At 51.8% G+C, this 21227-nt stretch overlaps 2 protein-coding genes and 1 pseudogene across 9 annotated transcripts; 2 read left to right on the plus strand and 1 right to left on the minus strand.

The window, feature by feature from the left end:
* Positions 1-10790: 10790 nt before the first annotated feature.
* On the minus strand, positions 10791-18300 carry LOC122689770 (protein EOLA1-like). Of its 8 annotated transcripts, XM_043896490.1 has the most exons (6): positions 17882-18058; positions 17076-17200; positions 15998-16115; positions 14883-15010; positions 14514-14794; positions 10791-13787 (listed from the first exon to the last, which is right to left on the minus strand). In XM_043896490.1, the coding sequence occupies exons 5-6, from the start codon at positions 14764-14766 to the stop codon at positions 13555-13557; spliced, it is 486 nt and encodes a 161-aa protein (XP_043752425.1). In that variant the 5' UTR covers positions 14767-14794; positions 14883-15010; positions 15998-16115; positions 17076-17200; positions 17882-18058; the 3' UTR covers positions 10791-13554. The 8 variants fall into 8 exon arrangements, with proteins under 8 accessions (XP_043752425.1, XP_043752426.1, XP_043752422.1 ...); XM_043896491.1 differs by lacking the exons at positions 15998-16115; positions 17882-18058 and adding an exon at positions 18065-18300; XM_043896487.1 differs by lacking the exon at positions 15998-16115.
* LOC122689772 lies at positions 11185-12647 on the plus strand (annotated as a pseudogene).
* Positions 17921-20601, plus strand: LOC122690359. Its single transcript, XM_043897393.1, has 4 exons — positions 17921-18041; positions 18486-18919; positions 19385-19515; positions 20300-20601. The coding sequence occupies exons 1-4, from the start codon at positions 17921-17923 to the stop codon at positions 20487-20489; spliced, it is 876 nt and encodes a 291-aa protein (XP_043753328.1). The 3' UTR covers positions 20490-20601.
* Positions 20602-21227: the final 626 nt, after the last annotated feature.

Raw genomic sequence — 21227 nt, forward strand, 5'->3', positions numbered from 1 at the left:
GGAGGAGCTGCCCTGGGGGGATCGGGCATTGCCAGCGTCCACCTTCCTGGCAAGACACCGCCTGTGAGGCCCTCAGGAAGGGAGAGTGTGGGGGGAGGGAGGGCCGCTGTGTGGGGGACCCTGGGAGGAGGGGGGGGGGCAGGACCGTGACCTGTGGCCGTTAGGAGTTCTTTGTGTTGATATTCCCTGTCTTCAATAGTTTCAGTCAGTGCTGCTCTTCAATAAAGTTTCCTGAAAGTTTCAGCTGTCTTGTCTCTGCTCTGGATAGTTGAGGGGAGGGGCTCCCTGGTGTGGGGGTACAGTGGCCTGGTACCCCGAGTCGGCACTGCAGTGAGGTCCCGGCAGGGTCCGAGATGGTCTGTGTGGCCCCCTGGGCCGGACGGAGCTTGGCGACAGGGATTTGTGGGCAGGGACTGTGGCTGGTTAGGTCCCCAGGAATCTCAGGGAGCCCCCAGGAATGAGTGGGTTAGATGTGGGGGGAGGGTAGGGTCAGTTGGTAGGACGCCAGGCTCCAGGATCCCTGGCAGCTCCGTGGGGACTCCAGGCACCCAGATGGTTCAGAGAGGTCACCTGTGCCATCCCAAGGACCAGCCAGCCACAGAAAGGTCCTGGTGTGAGATCATGGCCACTGTTAGGAGTGTGGTGCAGGATTCCAGGGCACGGGTGTTTGCCCACCTTCCTGAGATCAGTCTACCCCTGCTGGCCAACAGCGGCCAGCCCGGCTCTGGGCACCCAGGGACGGGGGTGGTGGGGGGGTGGTGTGATGTCCGAAGACAGGAGGGTGGGCCAGCAGGAATTCCACAACCCCCTTTCCTCAGAGGCGGGGAAAGGCTGGCAGCACTGTTCTCCACTTTGAATCCAGGGCAGGGTGGCCTGCTGAGAGGCACGGGCACCCCTCTCCCTGTCTCACTCCCCCGCACTAGTCCTGTGTTCTGGTAGCAGGCAAAAGGCAAGGTGCGGGGATGTCAGTAGGAGGCTGCAGACAGGGGCCCAGCGATAGCCCCTTCCTGCCCAGAGGCTGACTTGGGGTCTGCGGCACCCCCAGAACCCTCGGTGAGCAGTGCATTCACCAGGGTAGAAAGCACCACTGATTCCAGAGACATGTTCTCGAGCCTGAGGCCATCCTGCGTGCGCCTGCGTGTCTGTGCCCCGTGAGGTTGCGCGTTTACGTCCGGCGCCTCTGCGCCTGCGCGCGTCGCCATTTCCTGCAGCCGCGAGCTTGCGTCGCGGTGCTTATCGGGAAAAGCGACCATCCTCGCTTCCAATGGCTACCCTGGGCGCGAGAAGCCTCGGCGGCAGTTCCCATAACGGCCGCCAGATGGCGGGCAAGGATCACAATTCTGCCTGCCGCCCATCTTGGGCGCCCGGGGCTCTCGTTGCCCATCCCCCTGGACGATCTGGGTGTTCCCACTGGCCTAGAGCTGACGCAGACCCCCTGAACCCGAGTGCACCATCACCACAGTGCAGGCGGAGGCGGGAGAGAGGAAGGGAGCTGGGTGCCCGCAAAGATCCAAAGGGGATGTTTGGCGAGTTGCCCTGGTGGTCTCTGGACGCTGGATGCCGGTCCTCAGAGCTGGCCGCGGCCAGGACCCATGGACACGCGGGGAGGGCAGCTCGACCCTTCAAACCCGAGGGACCCCGAGTGGACCTGCCAACTCAGGGCGCTGGGGCTCCGTGGGGAGGGGACGTCATTATCAAGAGGTGGAGGAGGGAGATGGACCGATTGGGTGGTCCAATCTGTATAGCAGTGGCTTGCGCCTTTCCTTTTTCAGTGGTAGAAAGTGAGTAGGAGAGAAATGAGAGGATTACCCTGATTACCAAGTTGTAGAACTACGCTTAAGTCGGCGACCTCTGTTACTGTCATTACAATATATACTGCTTCCAGTTTGTGGGTAGTTACTACTGCTAAGGCCTTGGTGAGCCTGGTGGGCATGGTGCTCAGGCAGTCGGTTCAGCCATGAGTGAGAGGTGCCTCTTCAAATGTCCTATTTGTGATCTAACTTCCTGCCTCCCAGATGCTTATGCGAGTGCACCGACTCTTCTATTTAGACATCTAACATGGTTATGCCTCTTGTTGTCTTCCTTTATACAATCAGGTTCTGCTTTTCTGCCTTATTTGATTTTTATTTCTTCTAGCAAAAGCTCTCCCTGAATTAAGGCCAGGCACAGCACAGGCCATTTTGAGGTTTCTATTTCCAGCCCTAAAAGCCTCCATTTCCCAGAGCTGCAACAGTGCAGGGAAGAGTATCACTTCCATCCCTTATCATTGGTAGAATTTGGCCTTTCCTTTTTCAGCTAGCCATTCCTCTCCCCCTTGTGCGTGATATCTGGGTAAACTGGGAAGAAAGCCTGGGTGCTCCTTCCTTTAGCACCACAGGGAGATCAGAACCATGTGTGCTGGTAACTACATGTGAGAACTCTCACTTTGGCCCCACCTCTTCTCCATGGTAAAATCCCAGGCCACTCTCTATTCCTTGCTCTCAAAAGTCACTTCACAACTGGTTGAGAGGCTTGTCCTGCTCTCTTCAGAACCCTTGATTCTGAAAGTAATGAACCATTTCTTGACTTCTTGATGTGGGTGGGGTGTGTGTGTGTGGGGGGTGTCATTGGTCTCCACATCCAAACCAAATTTTAGGTTGTCATTCATTGTCTTTACATTGGTGGAAGTTATGTGCAAGTATACGGAACTGCACACCACTCGCACCCCATCCCCCCCCACACACTACCAAGAGATTCAATTACAAACAATATCACAGGAGACATGACAGAGATTAGAGCCACTTTTAAAGATTTAGGGGTGGTGGTCCCCATCATATCTCCATTTGCATTGCTAATCTGTTGACTGCAGAAATTGGTTGAATCCTGTAGAATGACTGTATACTCCAGGCTTCACCAAGTAGTAATTCCGATTGTGGATGCTGTGTGCTGGATGTGGTATGATTGCTCAAGCAGATTAATAAGCCCTTGACTGTGTGGATCACAATAAACTGTGGAAAATTCTGAAAGAGATGGGAATACCAGACAACCTGACCCACCTCTTGAGAAACCTATATGCAGGTCAGGAAGCAACAGTTAGAACTGGACATGGAACAACAGACTGGTTCCAAATAGGAAAAGGAGTATGTCAAGGCTGTATACTGTCACCCTGCTTATTTAACTTATATGCAAAGTACATTATGAGAAATGCTGGGCTGGAGGAAGCACAAGCTGGAATCAAGATTGCTGGGAGAAATACCAATAACCTCAGATATGCAGATGACACAACCCTTATGGCAGAAAGTGAAGAGGAACTAAAAAGCCTCTTGGTGAAAGAGGAGAGTGAAAAAGTTGGTTTAAATCTTAACATTCAGAAAACTAAGATCATGGCATCTGGTCCCATCACTTCATGGCAAATAGATGGAGAAACAGTGGAAACAGTGTCAGACTTTATATTTTTGGGCTCCAAAATCACTGCAGATGATGATTGCAGCCATGAAATGAAAAGACACTTACTCCTTGGAAGGAATGTTATGACCAACCTAGATAGCATATTAAAAAGCAGAGACATTACATTGCCAACAAAGGTCCGTCTATTCAAGGCTATGGTTTTTCCAGTGGTCATGTATGGATGTGAGAGTTGGACTGTGAAGAAAGCTGAGCACCGAAGAATTGGTGCTTTTGAACTGTGGTGTTGGAGAAGACTCTTGAGAGTCCCTTGGACTTCAAGGATATCCAACCAGTCCATCCTGAAGGAGATCATTCCTGGGTGTTCATTGGAAGGGCTGATGCTGAAGCTGAAACTCCAGTACTTTGGCCACCTCAGGCGAAGGGTTGACTTATTGGAAAAGACCCTGATGCTGGGAGTGGTTGGGGGCAGGAGGAGAAGGGGACTACAGAGGATGAGATGGCTGGATGGCATCACCGACTCGATGGACATGAGTTTGGGTAAACTCCGGGAGTTAGTGATGGACAGGGAGGCCTGGGGTGCTGCAATTCATGGGGTCGCAAAGAGTCGGACACGACCGAGCTACTGAACTGAACTAGGTCTATGTTATGTGGCCATTGATTTGATGAGTACATTTCTTTCTATTCCAACCAGAGAAAGAGGATGACAAGTAGTTCACAATCATGTAGACAGACATCTCTATTTACAGTTTACTCCACTGCTATGTTAACTCTCCTGCCCTACATCATACCCGACCTCATAACATAGTACAAAGAGATGTGGATCATCTAGACAGCCCATAGAACATCACTCAGATCAGTTAAATGACATGATAATATCAATTGAAGAAGATGAGTAAGAGGCATCTGTAAGACACATGTGCTCAAGAGCATGGGAAGTAAACCCTATGAAAATCCAGGGAACTGACAATTCAGTAAAGTTTTTAGGAGTTAAGTAATCAGAGGCATGCCAGGATGTCCCCTCCAAAGTGCAAGACAAATAATTGCATCTTGAATCCTCCACCACAAAGAAGACAGCAGGGTTATTGCTACAGTCCATATGATGATGCAGAAGGCTCAGAGCTGGGGTGCAGGAGAGGAACCTGCAGCAGGTTCAGGCTGCAGTGGAAGTGTGGACCATCTTTTATGACAGCCCTCATGGTGTCAGATGTATCAGTAATGGGCAGGGATACAGTGTCAAGTTCAAGGCCAGCCCCTGTAAGAGAATTGCCACCTAGGTCCCTGGGGTTCTGGAGGAAGGCCATGCCATCAGCATCAGAGATTATATGTCTTTCTAGAAATAGCTTCTGGTGTGTTTCTGGGCCCTGGTAGAGACACATGCCTGACTATGGGACACAAAGTTGCTGGGGTCCAGCCCCAGCAGGATCCAGGGGTACCCTCAGGATGAACGGTGTCGGAGAGGGAGGGAGAGAGAGAGAGAGAGAGAGAGAGAGAGAGACCAGACTGGGGGTGTGCAGCAGAGTCTGGCAATGCTTTATTTTTTTACCGTAGCTTTTATACCCTAATTTAGTACATTTCTAAGGGGAAGATAGTTTCACATTACATCAGCTTGTCCTTCACAAAACCAGGGTGTTTTCTGCATACTTCTTTGTTTATGAGGGTCTTGTACATTATCTTCTGGTCTTGGAGTCTATTGACATTTTATACAAGTCAGGTGAATGTAAACCTATTTCCTTTCTGTGGTGATCTTAACAGAAAAGTTGCAGTCTCTTAGGACAACATTACAGCATGTCACAACATAGTAGAAGTATAACCTTGTTAACACAAAAGTTGATTCTTTTGTAGAAGTTGTCAGTTGAATTTATCTAAGAGGTTTATCCCACACAGACTCTGAGGCTTTGGTGAGGCAGCCCTTGCCTAGCACTCCTGGCTAATAATTAACAACCGTCTCATTGGTACCACACTAGGGTTAAGCTCTTATTTTCCTAGATCTTTAACTATATTAACAATGGTTTCCATAACACAACCTTAGCACATTAAGAGCAAAAATACAGCAAGCAAATGTTAACCCAATAGCCACTTTTAGAATAATTTTTCTTGTGTTTTCTAATAGGGCTTCCTCACTCCCTGAAGGGCTCTATGTCTATTAGGGCCTTTATATGATCAGGTTCTTTATGCTGTTTTATGATTAGGGTATTATAAGCAGTCATGAATATTAGTACCAAGGGCATAGACACATTTGCTAATCAAACTAGAATGCCAGCAAAGGAGTTTAAATTGAAACACTCCTTTCATCCTGGATAATCTCATAAAATACCACCACCCGGGAAACTTATTTAAAGTTCTAAATTGATTCTTACTTGGAAAGAGATCAGGGAAGGCCTTCTGCCTGTGTCGCAGAAATTAGGGAGTAGTCTATTGAAGCAAGCATCAGAAAGACAGATATCATCTTTAAGGTGAGTGATGGGGGCAGCTTTTCGGAATCCCTGAAAACCTGATCCGCCTTGCCTGTCAGGTTTTCTCCCTCATGACCTTGTCATGGGTGGAGTCTCGTGAGCTGGCCTTTTCAAAATCCCTGAAAATATTATCTGCCTTGCCTGTCAGGTTTTCTCCCTCATGACCTTGTCATGGGTAGGATCTTGTGTGTTGGCTCCCGGCACCAAGTGTTTTGGCTTTTCTCCTACCTTTGCCACGAAAGAGGAGAAGGAGAGGTATTCTCTACCCTCAAATGAAATGTGTCAGTTCAGGTCCTTCAGGAAGCCAAACTGGAGTTGGAAAATGTGAAAGATGTATGTTTCACCATGCATTGCCCCAAATGTCAGAGACGCAGCCTATTAAGAAGCAGAGACATTACTTTGCTGACAAAGGTCCATCTAGGCAAAGCTATGGTTTTTCCAGTAGTCATGTATGGATGTGAGAGTTGGACCATAAAGAAGGCTGAGCACCAAAGAATTGATGCTTTGGAACTGTGGTGTTGGAGAAGACTCTTGAGGGTCCCTTGGACAGCAAGGCGATCCAACCAGTCAATGCTAAAGGAAATCAACTCTGAATAGTCATTGGAAGGGCTGATGCTGAGGCTGAAGCAACAATCCTTTGGTCACCTGATGCGAAGAGGCAACAAGTTAGAAAAGACTCTGATGTTGGGAGAGACTGAGGGCAGGAGGAAAAGGGGGAGACAGAGGATGAGATGGTTGGATAGTATCACCGACTCAATGGACAAGAGTTTGAGCAAACTCCAGGAGATAGTGAAGGACAGGGAAGCCTGGTGTGCTGCAGTCCATGGGGTCGCAAAGAATCGAACACACCTGAGTGACTGAACAACAACAGCAATGCATCGCCATAGATGCTAGAGATACAAGGGACATTGAAACTACTCGTGGTTCCTGCCATTGTGGAGCTTAGAACTGCTGAAGGAATTGCAGAAATACATATGTAATCATCGGAGAAGGCAATGGCACCCCACTCCAGTACTCTTGCGTGGAAAATCCCATGGGCAGAGGAGCCTGGTGGGCTGCAGTCCATGGGGTCGAGAAGAGTCGGACACGACTGAGCGACTTCACTTTCACTTTTCACTTTCATGCATTGGAGAAGGAAATGGCAGCCCACTCCATTGTTCTTGCCTGGAGAATCCCAGGGATGGCGGAGCCTGGTTGGCTGCCATCTATGGGGTCGCACAGAGTCGGACACGACTGAAGTGACTTAGCAGCAGCAGCAGCAGCAGCAACATATGTAATCATTGTGTTAAGTGCTTAAGAAAAGCAAGTACTACAAGATTGCATTAGAGAAGAACTTAACTTAGGTGGGGACAGGAATGCCAGTTGAGGTGCTGTTGGTGATGGGAGAGGAATACTGAAACATGAAGGATGAGTAGGACTTGGCCAGGCAAAGAGTGAGGGAGGTTGTGCTCAGGCAAAAAGAACAGAGTATGCAATAGGCAGAAAAATGACCTCTACCTCAGCCACCCACTTCCCCTGGTCACTTCCCGGGCATTGTCATCTCCTACAACTGCCCTCTCCCACCTCGATCATCAGTGATTTAAGTGTCCCACTCTCTGATTACAGACTCCTCACTGTGGTCATTTTCCAACCTCTTCAGAGCCTTCATTGATTTTTTCTGTCTCTGTCAGCCATCTCCTTCTTCACTTAATCTTTTTACTTAAAAGACCTTACTCAGGTATAATTGAAATGCACATTCTTAAAGTGTACAGTTTGATAAATGTTGATATCTTTTTACACCCATGTAACCATCATGATGATCAGTATAATAAACATTTCCATCCCCCTCAAGCTTTCTCATATCCCTTTGAAGTCCCAGACTTCCCGATAGTTCAGATGGTAAAGAATCTGCCTGAAATGCGGGAGAGCTGGGTTCAATCCCTGGGTCAGGAAGATCTCCTGGAGAATGAAATGGCAACCCACCCCAGTATTCTTGCCTGGAGAATCCCATGGACAGAGGAGCCTGGCCGGTTACAGTCCATGGGGTCACAGAGTCAGACACGACTAAGCGACTAACACACATGTACCGTGCAACCTTGCTAAAGTCACTTATTACTTCTAGGTTTTTCTTAGTAGATTCTATGGGATTTGGGGGCTTCCCTGGTAGCTCAGTTGGTAAATAATCCACCTGCAATGCAGGAGACCATGGTTCAATTCCCGGGTCAGGAAGAATCCGCTGGAAAAGGAATAGGCTACACACTCCAGTATTCCTGGGCTTCCCTTGTGGCTCAGCTGGTAAAAATTCACCTGCAATGTGGGAGATCTGGGTTCGATCCCTGGGTTGGAAAGATCCCCTGGAGAAGGGAAAGGCTACCCACTCCAGTATTCTGGCCTGGAGAATTCCATGGACTCTAGTCCATGGGGATTTGTACACGACTGTGCAACTTTCACTTCATGAGATTTTTATATATAGAAACTGTTGTCTCCGGGTAATAGCAGTTTGACTTCTTTTCTAATAATGAATACCTTTTATTTCTTTTTCTTACCATGAGACAAATACTATTATCTGTCTTAGAAAGACTTTCTGCTTAGCCCATTAGCTTCTGAGTGCAATGTGACAGACTCAGTCCTCCATCTCTTTCTCCTTGCAGTCTTGGCTCCTTAAGACTCTAATTTTGTTTCTCTGGGCCTGTGAGACCACTGAAAGCTGTGTTTTTTTTTTTTTGTTTGTTTTGTTTTTCTTTTTTGGTCCCCAGATATAGCCATCTACCTGGATGAAGCCTGGATTCTCAGCCTCTTTTACTGTGCCCTAGAATTGGCAAATGTCTCCAGAGGAAAAGAAGCTGCAAAATGTCAGTGTATCTTCCCATGGTTCTCCTTTATCCAGCATATTGGCTCCTTAAGTCCTGATCACTTCAGTAGTTCTCCAATGGCTTTAAACTATTTTTGTCATACTTTAAATAATTGTGTTTGCTATTTATTAATGTTATTGTTGTAAAATATTGTATATATACAAAGGGAAAAATGTATCATGTACATTAACAGTCCAAGGAACTGCAGAAAATCCCATAAATCTGTATCAGAGAACAAGTCTGACTCTGTATTGGACCTCTTCCTTTAGCTCTAATCTTTGTGCTGTCACCTGCGCTTAGTCATGCTGGCTCTGCACCTTCATCTCTTCAGTCAATAAAAGAACATTGCCTATCACCTAAAACATATAATAGACTTTTTCTCAAGTCTCTGACTCCCAGGTTTAGCCTTTAAAGCCATAACACTTTTCATTCATACAGAGATAAAAAGTTGCAGAACAGAAAATAGCATTTGTCTTATTGAAGGTTTACAGGAACTTCATGACCTGACCTACCTGGACACCTGCAAGAACAAGGGTTTATCACATTTCCTCTAGGGTCTGCCTAGCACCAAGAGGTCTGCACCAACCAGCTACACTCTCCCTTTTTACTATAAAAGAAGCCTGAATTCTAACTTGGGTAAAATGGTTCTTTTGGATATGAACGAACCATTTTCTTGATCTGCTGACTTTCTGAATAAAGTCACTATTCCTTGCTCCAACACTTTGTCTATTTATTTGGCCTGTCATGTGCTTAGCAATATGAGCTTATTGTGCGTGTGTGCATGCTAAGTAGCTTCAATTGTGTGCGACTGTTTTCAACGCTATGGCCTGTAGCCCACCAGACTTCTCTGCCCATGGGATTCTCCAGGCAAGAATACTGGAGTGGGTTGCCATGCCCTCCTCCAGGGGATCTTCTCGACGCAGGGATTGAACCCACGTCTCTTACATCTCCTGCATGGGCAGGCAGGTTCTTTATCACTAGCGCCACCTGAAGCCCCATGAGCTTGGACTTGGTAACAAACCCACCATGCACGTGAGCTTTAGGTACCCTCCTCATTTATAGTTATTCCTAGTCCACCCTCATGCCATTATCCTACATTATTCTTTTTTAAAAATTCCTTTAAAATGAGATATAATTGGCATATAACATCGTGTAAGTTTAAGGTATACAATGTATTGACTTTATACATTTATATGTTGCAATGTGTTACTGCCTTAAGGTTAGCTAACACATCTATCATATCACAAAATTATCATTTTTTTGGGTGTGTGGTAGGAATACATGATGTTTTAATGGGGTTTTCCTGTTGTTCTCTGTAGGAGCATTTGTCTGCCAAAAACTACCCTGAAAACTGAAAAAACATTTTTAATCACAATAAATGGTATTTGCTGATTTGTGATAATGCTCAATGAACCAGGCAAGCACTATGTCACTTGATTTTCAGAGTAATGCAAATAATTATTTCCATTATTTCCCTTGTATATACCAATAAGTAAATAGAAACCTATAAGGTTTAATTTAATTGGTTAAGAACACAGAAGTGAGGAAGCTGGAATTCCCAGTCAGGCCATTTCAGCTCCAATGAATGTGTTTGAAACACACACACACACACAATCTATATCCATATCTGTATCTATATCTCTGAATTGTTAAGTGCAAGCAGGTAGGCTGAAGACTCAGGGAAAAGTTACTTTTACAACTTGAGTCCAGAGGCAGTTTGGAGGCAGAATTTCTTCCTCTTTGAGGGACCTCAGTCTTTTTCTCTTAAAGCCTTCAACTGTATGGATGCAGCCAACTTAGATTATGAGATTATGGAGAATAATCCATTTATAGTGCACTGATTAAAATCTCAATCACATCTAAAAATAATTTCACAGCAACATCTAGAGACATGTTTAACCAAGCAACTGGGCAGTATAGCCTAGTCAAGTTGACACATAAAAACAGCTACCATGCTCCCTGACTGTATTTTCTTTGTAACAGTTCAAACAATGGGAAGAATAGAGAAGAAATAGTGTCACACTCTCGCCTCTGTCTCCTTCCCTTCACAAAGAACACTGTCAACCTCTCAGTGAACATCCTTCCAGAACTCTGCCTATTCCTTTAACACTCATACATATAAATATATACATATACAATGTGGTTTATTTAAATGGGATCATTCTACAGGTATTGTTTGTGTCTTATTTGCCCTCTTGAATGGTAAGTGACATATATTTATCCTTTTATTTACTTGGACAAACATTTATCTAATATTTATAATATTAAATGATACAATTGAGTAAAAAGCAAAAGTCCATATTTGACCCCCTTCCTGAACCTCACTTTCATCCTCAAAAATAAATACTGTTATCACTTAAGGAAGCAGATCACTTAATTGGCTGCCTGTCCCACGATCCAGATTCTAGAATCTCCAGACAGTATTTATTGGGCACCCCGACCCTGGTCTGAGGCCCTTCTGCCCTGAGCATTCACTACTTGGGTAGAGAATGCTCCTGAGCTAGACTGGCTCCATGGCTAGTCAGAGTTCCCATGAGGCACACGCAGCCCAGCTGGTCCCATCAACTGATGGGGAACCTGCATCAGGGGACTCCCGTGATTCCTCCCCAGATCTAAACGTGGACTGAGGGGAGGTTTTGGAGAAGCAGGGTGAGCAACCCGAGAGCAAAGATCCAAGCCTCCAAGACAATCTGCCCCCACAGGGCCTGAACCCAAAAACAGCCAAGGAGGAAGAGAACAACGCCATCCTCAGGCTGTCCTTCCCCAGGAAGCTCTGGAGGATTGTGGAGGATGTGGCCTTCACCTCTGCATGCTGGAATGACGAGGAAGACATAGTGGTCATCAAAGTAGATCTCTTCCAGATGGAGGTCCTCCAGCACAGAGGCATGGACCAGATCTTCGAGACAGACAGCATCAAGAGTTTCATCAGTGAACTGAACCTGTATGGGTTCAGTAAAATCTGCCCTTCGGGTCACTCTGCAGGGAAGAAGATGATGATGATAACACAGAAAGCCCTTCTGCAGAGACTAGACTAGACAAGCCGAGTGCTGGATGGGTTTCATTTCCCAGGAAAAATTTTTCTCATAAGAGGGTGGTTAAGGAAAGAGGAGAAAGCAGGATGTGTTGTGTTTTACCATCCCTCTTAGACAGGACCCACAGTGGTGACCCCAAACCTTGAGGGGCCACTTGATGTCAGGGAGGGCCAGTGACACCTCAAGTGAAGACAGCCCCAGGGGAGCTCTAGGGAACAACATGCTAGGGACTCATAACCTGCCAGGAATGAAGAGACCTTGTCTCCACAGTTAGGCAAGGCTGGGATGGTGGCGGGGAGGAGGGCAGCGAGGAAGGGCTCTTCTCCCACCCGATGGCAAAAGTGATTCATTTCCTTTCAGGTCTATCCCAACTCCAACTTTCAGAGAGACAAGCCTCTCCTCCTGCAGAACATCCAGAGGAAAGGCGACCCCGGAACAACTGCTCAGCCTGCTGCCAGCCCAACAGCGACCACGAAGAGAAAGAAGTGAGCAGTGGCAACCAGACACTCTCCTCGACTCCACCACAACCAGTGCACCCAAGAGGCGAGCAAGAAAGTCCAGAAGGGAATGCCACCTGCTCACAGAACCCCCAGCTGGTGCTCATTTGTGTTCTCTGGCCTTTGGTCTATGGGCAGTGTAGCTGGGCGGGCCGGGAGAAACTATCTCCCCAGTGAGCAGGGCGGTCACAGTGGAGAGGGCACGTCCAGCAATGCCACGTCTGTGCTCCCAGCTACTTCTGGAAGGGATGGAGCAGGGGAACTGCCCGAGAGCCCCCAGATTATGATTCAGTGATGGCTTTGCACAACACCTGCTACTCCATCCTGATGGTGGCCCTTTCAGTCATGGCCCCAAACGAGGCCCCTGAGGTGGAGGAGGAGCAGGGAGAGTCCTCAGATTACAAGTGTGTCCTCTGTGAGCAGGTCAAGGACAAGCCCAATCCCTGACTGCTAGGTCCCTAGGGACACTCAAAAGTACTCTCTTGTAATCAAACAGATTTCTGGCTGTAATAAAGTAGAGCAAAACTCCACAGGAGTAAATAAAGAATCGAATGAGAACTGTGAGTCTCCCTTCTTTCTGTCTGTCCATGCTATTCACACATGGCACAGGGTAAACCAGATGAGGCTGGAAGCCCATGGCCCAGGCAGGCTTCAGTCCGGTCCTCATGGTTCCTTTTCAACTGAAGCAGCAGCATTTCACACGCTCGGCCAAGGGTCTGACCCACAAGCCGAGCGCTGAGGCGAGCCCAGGACAGGCTGGTCCCTGGGCCTTGCCTGCCACTCAGCAGATGGCCCAGCCGGGCTCCTGATCTTGGGGGTGTCACCTTCCTTGAGTCTTGCACCCTGAAGCAGAAGGGGCTCCTCAAGGGTCCCCCAACAATGCCACAACTTTCTGATCAGCAGCTGAGCATCTCTAGCTCCCGATCCAGGGGCCTGTTTCTGGGCCTGTGGGCCTCTCCGTGTGCTGGATGCCTCTCCACCTGCCAACACACAGCCTGGCCCCCAGCCTTCCCCCATTGCCCCCTGGACACTGTTCCAACATCGGCGAGTTTGGACCAGAACAGAGAGGAAAAACACTAAGCGGTTTCCTATCAACATATTTCTCTCAACCACCCAGACCCAGCAGGGCCAAAATGAATGGCAACGCCATCTTATCGTAAAGGTCAAAGTCCGGGAGACTCTTGCTGAGTCCAGAGCAGCACTGCACGAGGGGTGTCCCGGCACCCCGACCCACACAAAGTTGGCAGCACATTCCAGGGTGGGGCCAATTCAGACTGAACCAGACGGGCACGTCCAGGGTGCAATGGTGACGACAGTGTCACCATGTGCTGGTCTCTTGTCACCTTTTGAAAGCTCAGCTTGGACAGGCCTCCTGCCCAAAGGGGATCAGATGCTGGGGGATGTCCACCAGGAAGATGTCCTTCCCGCCCCTTCTAGGGACAGGCTGCAACAGCCAGCGGGGGTTGGAGAGCACAGTCAGGTACTTCTGTTGCAGATCAGGCAACAGGGCTTGATTTTCCAGCTCCTCCATCTCTTTGGGATCTAGGTTTTCTGGGCACTGCAAAGTGTCCCCAATGTCCACGAGACCTGTGTGCAAAGACAGGACACAGAATGAGAACAAGGTCATTCAAAGTCTCGCCTGCTAGAAACTAAGACGTATCATGGCAGGGAACCAGGGTGAACTGAATCCTCTGGCTGAGCATTCCAGATGGGCTCACATTGGCAAAGGGAACTTGGGGCAAGGCCAAGCGAGGGAAGGATCGAAATGAAAGGGAGAGGCCTGGTGCTCCACGAACCCACCAGGCCACAGGCAGCTCTCAGTCTGCCCACTGCAGGCTGGAGGGACAGAACAGGAGGGCCCTGGCGGGGAGCCTGTGGGCATCAGTTCCCCAAGTGATTCACCAGCAGAGAGTTGTTGCTGTGGGGTCTTACCCCTGGGGAGTCAGGGGACTTGCTCAGGCCTGGCTGCAGGCAGTGGCAGTGGGGAACCCAGGCTGGGTGCTTTCCTGCCTCTCATGATCTCTGCCGGGTGCACACACACACATGGGGACACACACACGTGAGGACACACACACACAAAGACAAGTGCCACCTGCAGACCTGGACCCGCCTCTGCCTCAGAGCACAAATGGGGACTGAGGCCCAGACTGGTGGTCAGGGACCTCGGGCCATCATCTCCCAGCCAAGGGACCCTTGCTGCTCCTCTGAAGAAACCTCAGCTTCCCCCCTCCCCCCACACCAACTGGTTCAACAGAAAACAATGTAGGGCAGCATCAGGGCCATGCAGACAGAGTGGGGCAGGGTGTCACTTGCCTGCGATCACTCCGCGGCCGAACTTGTCCCCGTCCCGCAGCAAGGCCTGGATCTGGGTGGGGCTCATCCCCAGCCTCTGCTCCAGCAGCTCCCGCCAGGCCTCATCCTCCCAGTCCCGGTGTGCGATGTGGACTGCCAGGGTACAGTGCTCGTGGCCACGTAGCATGGGCCGCCACCGCGTCTCCAGGGTCTTGACACCATTTAAGATGAAACCTGCATAAGGCTGTCGGAAGGACAGACAGCCGAACTTCATCTCCCAGGGCTCTCAGGGCCTCACCTGGCTGCAGAAACACAGAACCACAAAGGTCAGGAGCCTGACACAGTGGCCTGCAAGCTCACAGCCCTGTGCTAGACTTCAGCCCCACGTGCCTGAGCATCCTCCAAGCCTGCTGACGCTGAATGTGGGGGGTCAGAGAGGGCTGGCTCCTTCCATCCGTCTCCACGTGGTCCACTGATAGGGGGGTGGCGACCCAGAGGACCCGTCCATCACATGGAGTCTGTGGGGAGGTCAGGAAGGAGGGCAGGACAGTGGGAGAGAGGCACGTGGTGAGTTCCAAGACAGAGGGACTCGAAAGCCTGGGAGCACTGAGGAGGGAGGGCAAGCCCCCTGGCTTCACAGCCCAGTGGCCGGGCTCTGGTCCTCTCCCAGCACAGAGAGGCACTGTCCTGGGCTTGGCTTCCCCTACCCTCAGCCATCACCCCACCCCTTAGCTCCCGGCCCCAACCCTGCCCATGCTCTGGCGATCTCCATCTTAGCTCAGAGCTGCTGAGGGCAGATCCATGCGGATCAATCTGGCCTTGACCCTGGGGCGCCCTAGACCTCAGACGGCCCTGCCAGGTATCTTCCCCAACCTTTGGCAGCCCCATTCCTCCCAGTCCTTCCCACACCACTGCCTCCACTGTCATCAGATGCCCCGGCCCTTGCCCAGAGCCTAGAGAAAGAATGGTGAGCAGCAACTACTGGGACTGGCACGCTCCCTGTCCTCGCCAGGGCCTGGGACAGCACCATGCAGGGATCACAGAATTCAAACCTCAAATAACCTGTTGGGTTACTGTCACCTTGCTCGACACCTGAGGAGGCGCTGAGGCACAGAGTCACAGCCCATGACTGCAGGGGACCTGACTACACATACCTCCAACCTCACTTCTTTCCTTGTACCTGGAGGGGGGTCCCTGTTCACTTTAGGGGAGTGGAGGCGGAGGATCAGAGCCATGGGCCCGGACCTCAGTAGAGTCTCAGCACCTCCGAGGGAGCTTCCATTTCCACGTGGCTGTAAGGATGGGGACAAGGTCCCAGAGGCACCCAGCCCAGGGCATTCTGGGCCTTTCCTTCCCTGAGCACAGGAGAGCCACAATTCTCCCAGGCCCATGAGGCACCATGTGATCTGGTTCCTAGCCTGATGGCCTGTTCTTGCCCCTGGATTCACCCCCAGTAGCCATGAAGGCCATCCTTCCATCCTTGGAACACTCCAGTCTGTTCCTACCTCAGAGCCTTTGTAGGGTATGAGGTGTCACATCATGTCCCCTCAAATTCAGGTGCTGGAGTCTCAATCCCAAGTACCTTGGCATGACCTTACAGACAAAGGGAAGGTCTTCACAGAGCTGATGGAGGTCAAGTGAGCTCATTAGGATGGACCCTCCTCTAACAGGACGGCTGTCCCCATACAAAGGACACATTTAGAGACAGAAAGGCACACAGAAGAACTGGGGTGAAGAGGAAGGCGGAGCTCTTCAAGCCCAGACACACCCACCATGGCCAGCAAAGCCCGGAAGTGAGGGGGTGGATGGGACAGACTCTCCACAGCCCTCACAAGAGCCAAGGTCAGCTCGACTCTGACTCCTCGACCTCAGCTGCCAGCCTCCTGAACCAACACGGTTCATATTTGAGCCCCCAGCCTGTGTGACCCTAACATGACTGCCAGCAAACGAAGCTAGAGGGTCGGCCCTGTCCGGACATCTCTCCACAGGGGCAAGGGGGGATGGCCTCTCCACTCCCAGCACCTTGGGCACACTCCTCCACGTCTGCACATCTCTTTTCATGCGTCTGTTTTCACTCTTACACGGTGTCTGTTTACACCTCCCAGTGTTGGGGGTCCCACAAGTTACTGATGCTTCCCTCCTGCTGGAAAGGTAGGGAAAACTCATTCTGCCAATACAGCCACTCGACATGACCACACATTCACTGACTGAAGAGCCATGCAGGAGGCGGTCCAGGGAACAGGGCACACACCTGAGGTGCTGACACACGCCAGCAAATGGTCTTCCACTAAGGCTTCCCTGTGTCCACTCCACCAACCACAGGCAAGGGTGCCATGTCCTCACACACTGGCTGGCCCCGAGCATCATCATCCCCCTGAACCTCTGTCAACCTGCTGGGTGACAAAGGGTCACCCTCTTCACTGGTTCTGGCTTGGTTACCAGAGAGCCTGGCTGGCCCCTGGGGCATGGCCATTGCTATGTCTTCTACTGAGGTATGTGACTGGATCCCAGGCTTGCCCAGTTTCCTCCACTCAGTGTCTCAGCCAACCCAACCCCTTCCTCCTGGGCGCCTCTGAATCTCACCTGTGTGGGTGGAATCCCTGGCCAAGAAAGGGCTCAAACTTTCCTACCACTCGAAGCAGAAGGTGCCTGCTTGGTGGCCAGAGATGAAAACACTCTTCCGACTGCTTGTCTGCACGTTTTCACCTCTACGAGGACCAGAGGAACAGGGAGAAAAGCACCAATGAGAAGACAGCAATGTTGGACAGCAAGCCATCATGTTCTTCTCCTTGGCAGGGGCTTCAGACTACGGGGACCCAGGAAGGCCCAACTGATGAGAAACACACAGTGCAGGTTCCCTCAGGGTGGGTTCTGCTCATCACAGCAGCTGGCCTGTCCTCATGTGACTGAGACAGGGACCCCACAATGTCTCAACGGTCAGCACAGAAACCCATCCCCCAGGAGTGATGGTGATTTACAGCCCAGGAGACTGGGGCAACTAAGAAGAGAAAACAATTCCTCCCCTTACACTGCCACTCTGGAAGGATCCGGAGGTCGGCACAGTCAGTTGGCCGCCCTCCATGGACCCCTGGTTGGGCCCCACCAGGAGGGGAACGCGTACAAGCAGTGAGCTCTTCAGGTTAGGGCCCAGCACACAGCGGGTCGGTGGGGCTCGTGTGAGGTCACAGTCCGGGGGAGAAGCAGGAGGCTGGAGGGTAGGTCGGCATCTTCGCATGTGTCCCAGGGCATCTCCAGGACACATACGTGGAAGGAAAGCAGGCGGGGACTGTGGCCGTGGAGGGGACCGGAAGGTCCTGGCAGGGGCTCCTGGTCCCAGAGCCTGGAAAACCCCGCCCGGAGGTACCGTCTGCGCACGAGGCAGGTCCTACCTTCCTGCAAGCAGAGCGAGTCGCGGGCGCCTTTTTGGGATGGCCGGGCAGCGGCCCCCAAGCAAGACAGTAGTCCGCCACACGGACCGCTGTCAAGTGACGGTGCCAGTTAGCCTTAGTCCCGTCGCGCCCACAAAAACACTGAAGCCCCTGATTTCCGGTGTGTACGGCTTCCGTACTCACGTAGGCACGCAGGTACGCAGGCACGCAGTTACGTAGACACGCACGTAGGAACAAAGGCGCTTTCTCTCGCCGCCCCTGTCTGCTAGGAGACAGAATAGGAGTCGCCACGCTCTGAGGTGCCTGGAAGGTCAGGCTGGGAGAAGCCTCGAGACCTGTGGCCTGGAGCGGGACCCTGAGGAGGACCACGAAGTGAGCTGCTGAGAGGAGCAGGGCGAGGGGTCTGGGGCTGAAGTGTGGGAAACACCTGGGTGAGGAGGAGCTTCTGGAGAAGGAGGGGAGGCGGGGCGGGGCGGGGCGGAGCGGGGTGGAGCCACCAGGGGAGCGGAGCGGGGCTTACAGGGATGGAGCTGTGGGCCTGGGGAACCCACGGAGGCTGGGCTTGTCCAGTTCCATGGCGGAGCCCAGAGTGTGCCCTTTTGAGTCCGTGCCAGAGGCATCCAGTCCGCGAGACTCGGCGAGAGTCAAAGTGACCGCGACCCAGTGTCCTCAGCGACTGCATCCAAGCTTCAGGGTGGACCCCAGGGGCCAGGGAAGCGGGAAGAGGCGCAGCCTCTGGGCGGAGTTCCCCAACTCTGGGCAGAAAGCTCAGGCTGGCTCCCCTCCAAGCCACCCTGGGCCTGCTGGCCCAGTGCTGAGCAACAATCTGTTTTTTTTTGCAGATGCGAAGGAAAATCCTCAGTTTCCTGCTGCCCCTGGGGCCTGAGATGTCCCATAGAAAAGAAGCTTCGCCTTCAAAACTCTTTCCTGTCCTCTTCCTCTGGTCTGGGGGCTCAGCCCACCCAGGACAGCCCCCTGACTCTGCTCCTGACCGCCGCCCTCCCTGCTGTGCCCCAGCTTCCCAAGTGCCTGATCAGAGTAACGATCCTCTTCCTGTCCCCACTGTTACTAGCTGAGCTCAGGCCTCATGGCCTGGGGCCAGTGCTGTCAGCCTAGCACGCCCCCCCCACCTCGGCCCCCACACTCGCCTGGACCCCTCCTGTCTCTCCTCCAGCTGGAGTTGCACACACCATCGGTTCTGTGTCACATCACACAGACATCTGTCCTCGTCAATCCCGGATTGAAAGAGCAGCTGAGCCCTCTCCTGTTTAAGCCCCAACCCGTCCATGGTGCCCTGGGGGGCTTCTGATGGTCTGAGGTCTCCTTCCTCATCACCCAGCACTCTGGGTGGCTGTGCTGGTCCTACACTCTGTGCAGAACTCATCCGGGACCCCACACTTTCTCATGCAGTTCTGCCCATGGACTACTGGCTCCTCTTGTCCTGACAACCTAATGTCCTCCTTCCAGGCATGACTGTAACATCTCTTTCTCCGTCCACCCGAGTGTCAGCCGCTCTCATCTGGGAGTTTTGAGGCGCCCTGCATCTTCTTGCTGCCTGCTTTTGCCCCCCTCTTCCCAGGCTGCAGCTGCTTGGCACAAGTCTGGACCCCTGAGTATCACCGAGACCCAGGAAGGTAAGGTCGGTGTCTACCTGGTTCCCATTAGCTGGGCACCCACACAACTGCTGCCATGGGAATGTTGAGTTGGAGCAGTGCTTTCCCTTCTAGCATGCAGCCTGCTCTCTCCTTGCAGAAGCCTTCGAGCTACGAGTTGAGGGGCAGAGGCTGCGTCCTGGATTTGAGGCCTCAGCACTGCGGGTACCCGAGTGATCACCACGCCCAACTCCCTCATGCTGGTGCTCTGCTCCTCACCCTGAGAGTGGTTACTAGCTGCCTCTAGAAACCCCAGAACCTCCTGGTAGTGGTTTCAGATCGTGAGGGAGGTTTCTGTGAATGGTAGGTGGGATCCTGCTGATCCTCCCTAATCCTGGTTTTGAACTAGACGTTGCCCAGTGAACTGGACACCTATGAAGTGTGGCTGCTGATGGGGCAGCTGTGAGGACCTGCTCCATGGCGTTTTTCCACACTTGTCCCTTCCCTGCTGCTGGCCCCAGCTCTCCTCATGTGCCCACATGTGTGGACTGAGCCACGGGGAGTGCTGCCTCTCACCCCACCTGGGTCTCTGAGGCTTGGTGAGGGTTCCACTTTCCTCTTGCTGTGCGTTTGCAGGCAGCACTGACCTTGGATGGGCTTGACCCAGATTCTCGGTTTTCTTCATGCCCTCCTTGCCCAGTGTGTTTTCTTCTCTGAAATACCTGTTGCCCATCTCTCTGCTGAGTCATGTGTCCTTTTTGTGCCGGGATGTGGGCACTTCTTTTGAGGTCTGGGCATTCATCCCACCCTGGTGTTTGTATTGCAGATTCGTCCTCTTCTGTTTGCAGGCTAGCAATGGACTCAGTATTCACCTGGTCTCTTGGAACTGTAAGTGCCCCACAGGTCAGCGCGTGTCTGTCAGGCCCTCCCGCTGGGGGCCGCCATCCACCCTCTCACACCTGGGGCGAGCAGTCCCCAAGGAGACGCTGCCCTGGCGTCCCGCACTCTGCCCATGAGAGAGGGCTCCTTCACATCTGTGTCTGTCCCTTGGTCCCTTGGTCCCTGCCTGCCTTGGACCCTGCACACAGGACAAGCCCAGGGGCAGCCATGTAGCTCCAGGAGGTGAGCCAGACCTATTTCTTCTCTGTCCTCAGGGCAGCTCCCGTTGTCCACACCCCTCTCCATACCGCCTAGATGGAAGGGCCAGCCTGAGAACCGGACGCGTTTCTGATTTCATCTCAGTTCCGTTGCAGTTCTTTGAGAGGACGTGGCACACATGGGACCTGCGGACACGGGTGGCCACTCTGCTGCCGCTGCTTGGAGTGCTGTCTGCCAAAGGGCTGGGGCACTGCCCAGGGGGGCCTGGGGAGCTTCTGTGAGCCTCTGGCGCTGCCCCGCTCGCATTCACATCACAGGCCTTTATATCACATCTGACCCAGGGGTGGGAAATGCTGGTTTACGAGTGTCCATCATTCCTGAGCTCTGGGGTCTATGTACTCTTCACTGTCCTCTGTCTGAGCAGGTTGGCCACAACCCAAACACCAGGCTGCGGCCCACTGAACGGGTCCAGCTGTTTAATTTGCGAGGTTGAGGAGCAAGGAGGGCGGCCTGGAGTGTGCATTGCCATCCCATACCCATGGTGAGAGGACTTCAGTGAGTGAATTCTCATGCGCTAGGCAGGAGCCCCATCCGGCTACCCTGTGAGAACTTGCATGCCCACCGTGGTGACTTGGCCAAGCACAGAGAAGATGTGA

The sequence above is a fragment of the Cervus elaphus genome, chromosome X (assembly GCF_910594005.1).
Source record: "Cervus elaphus chromosome X, mCerEla1.1, whole genome shotgun sequence".
Classification (NCBI taxonomy): Eukaryota; Metazoa; Chordata; class Mammalia; order Artiodactyla; family Cervidae; genus Cervus; species Cervus elaphus.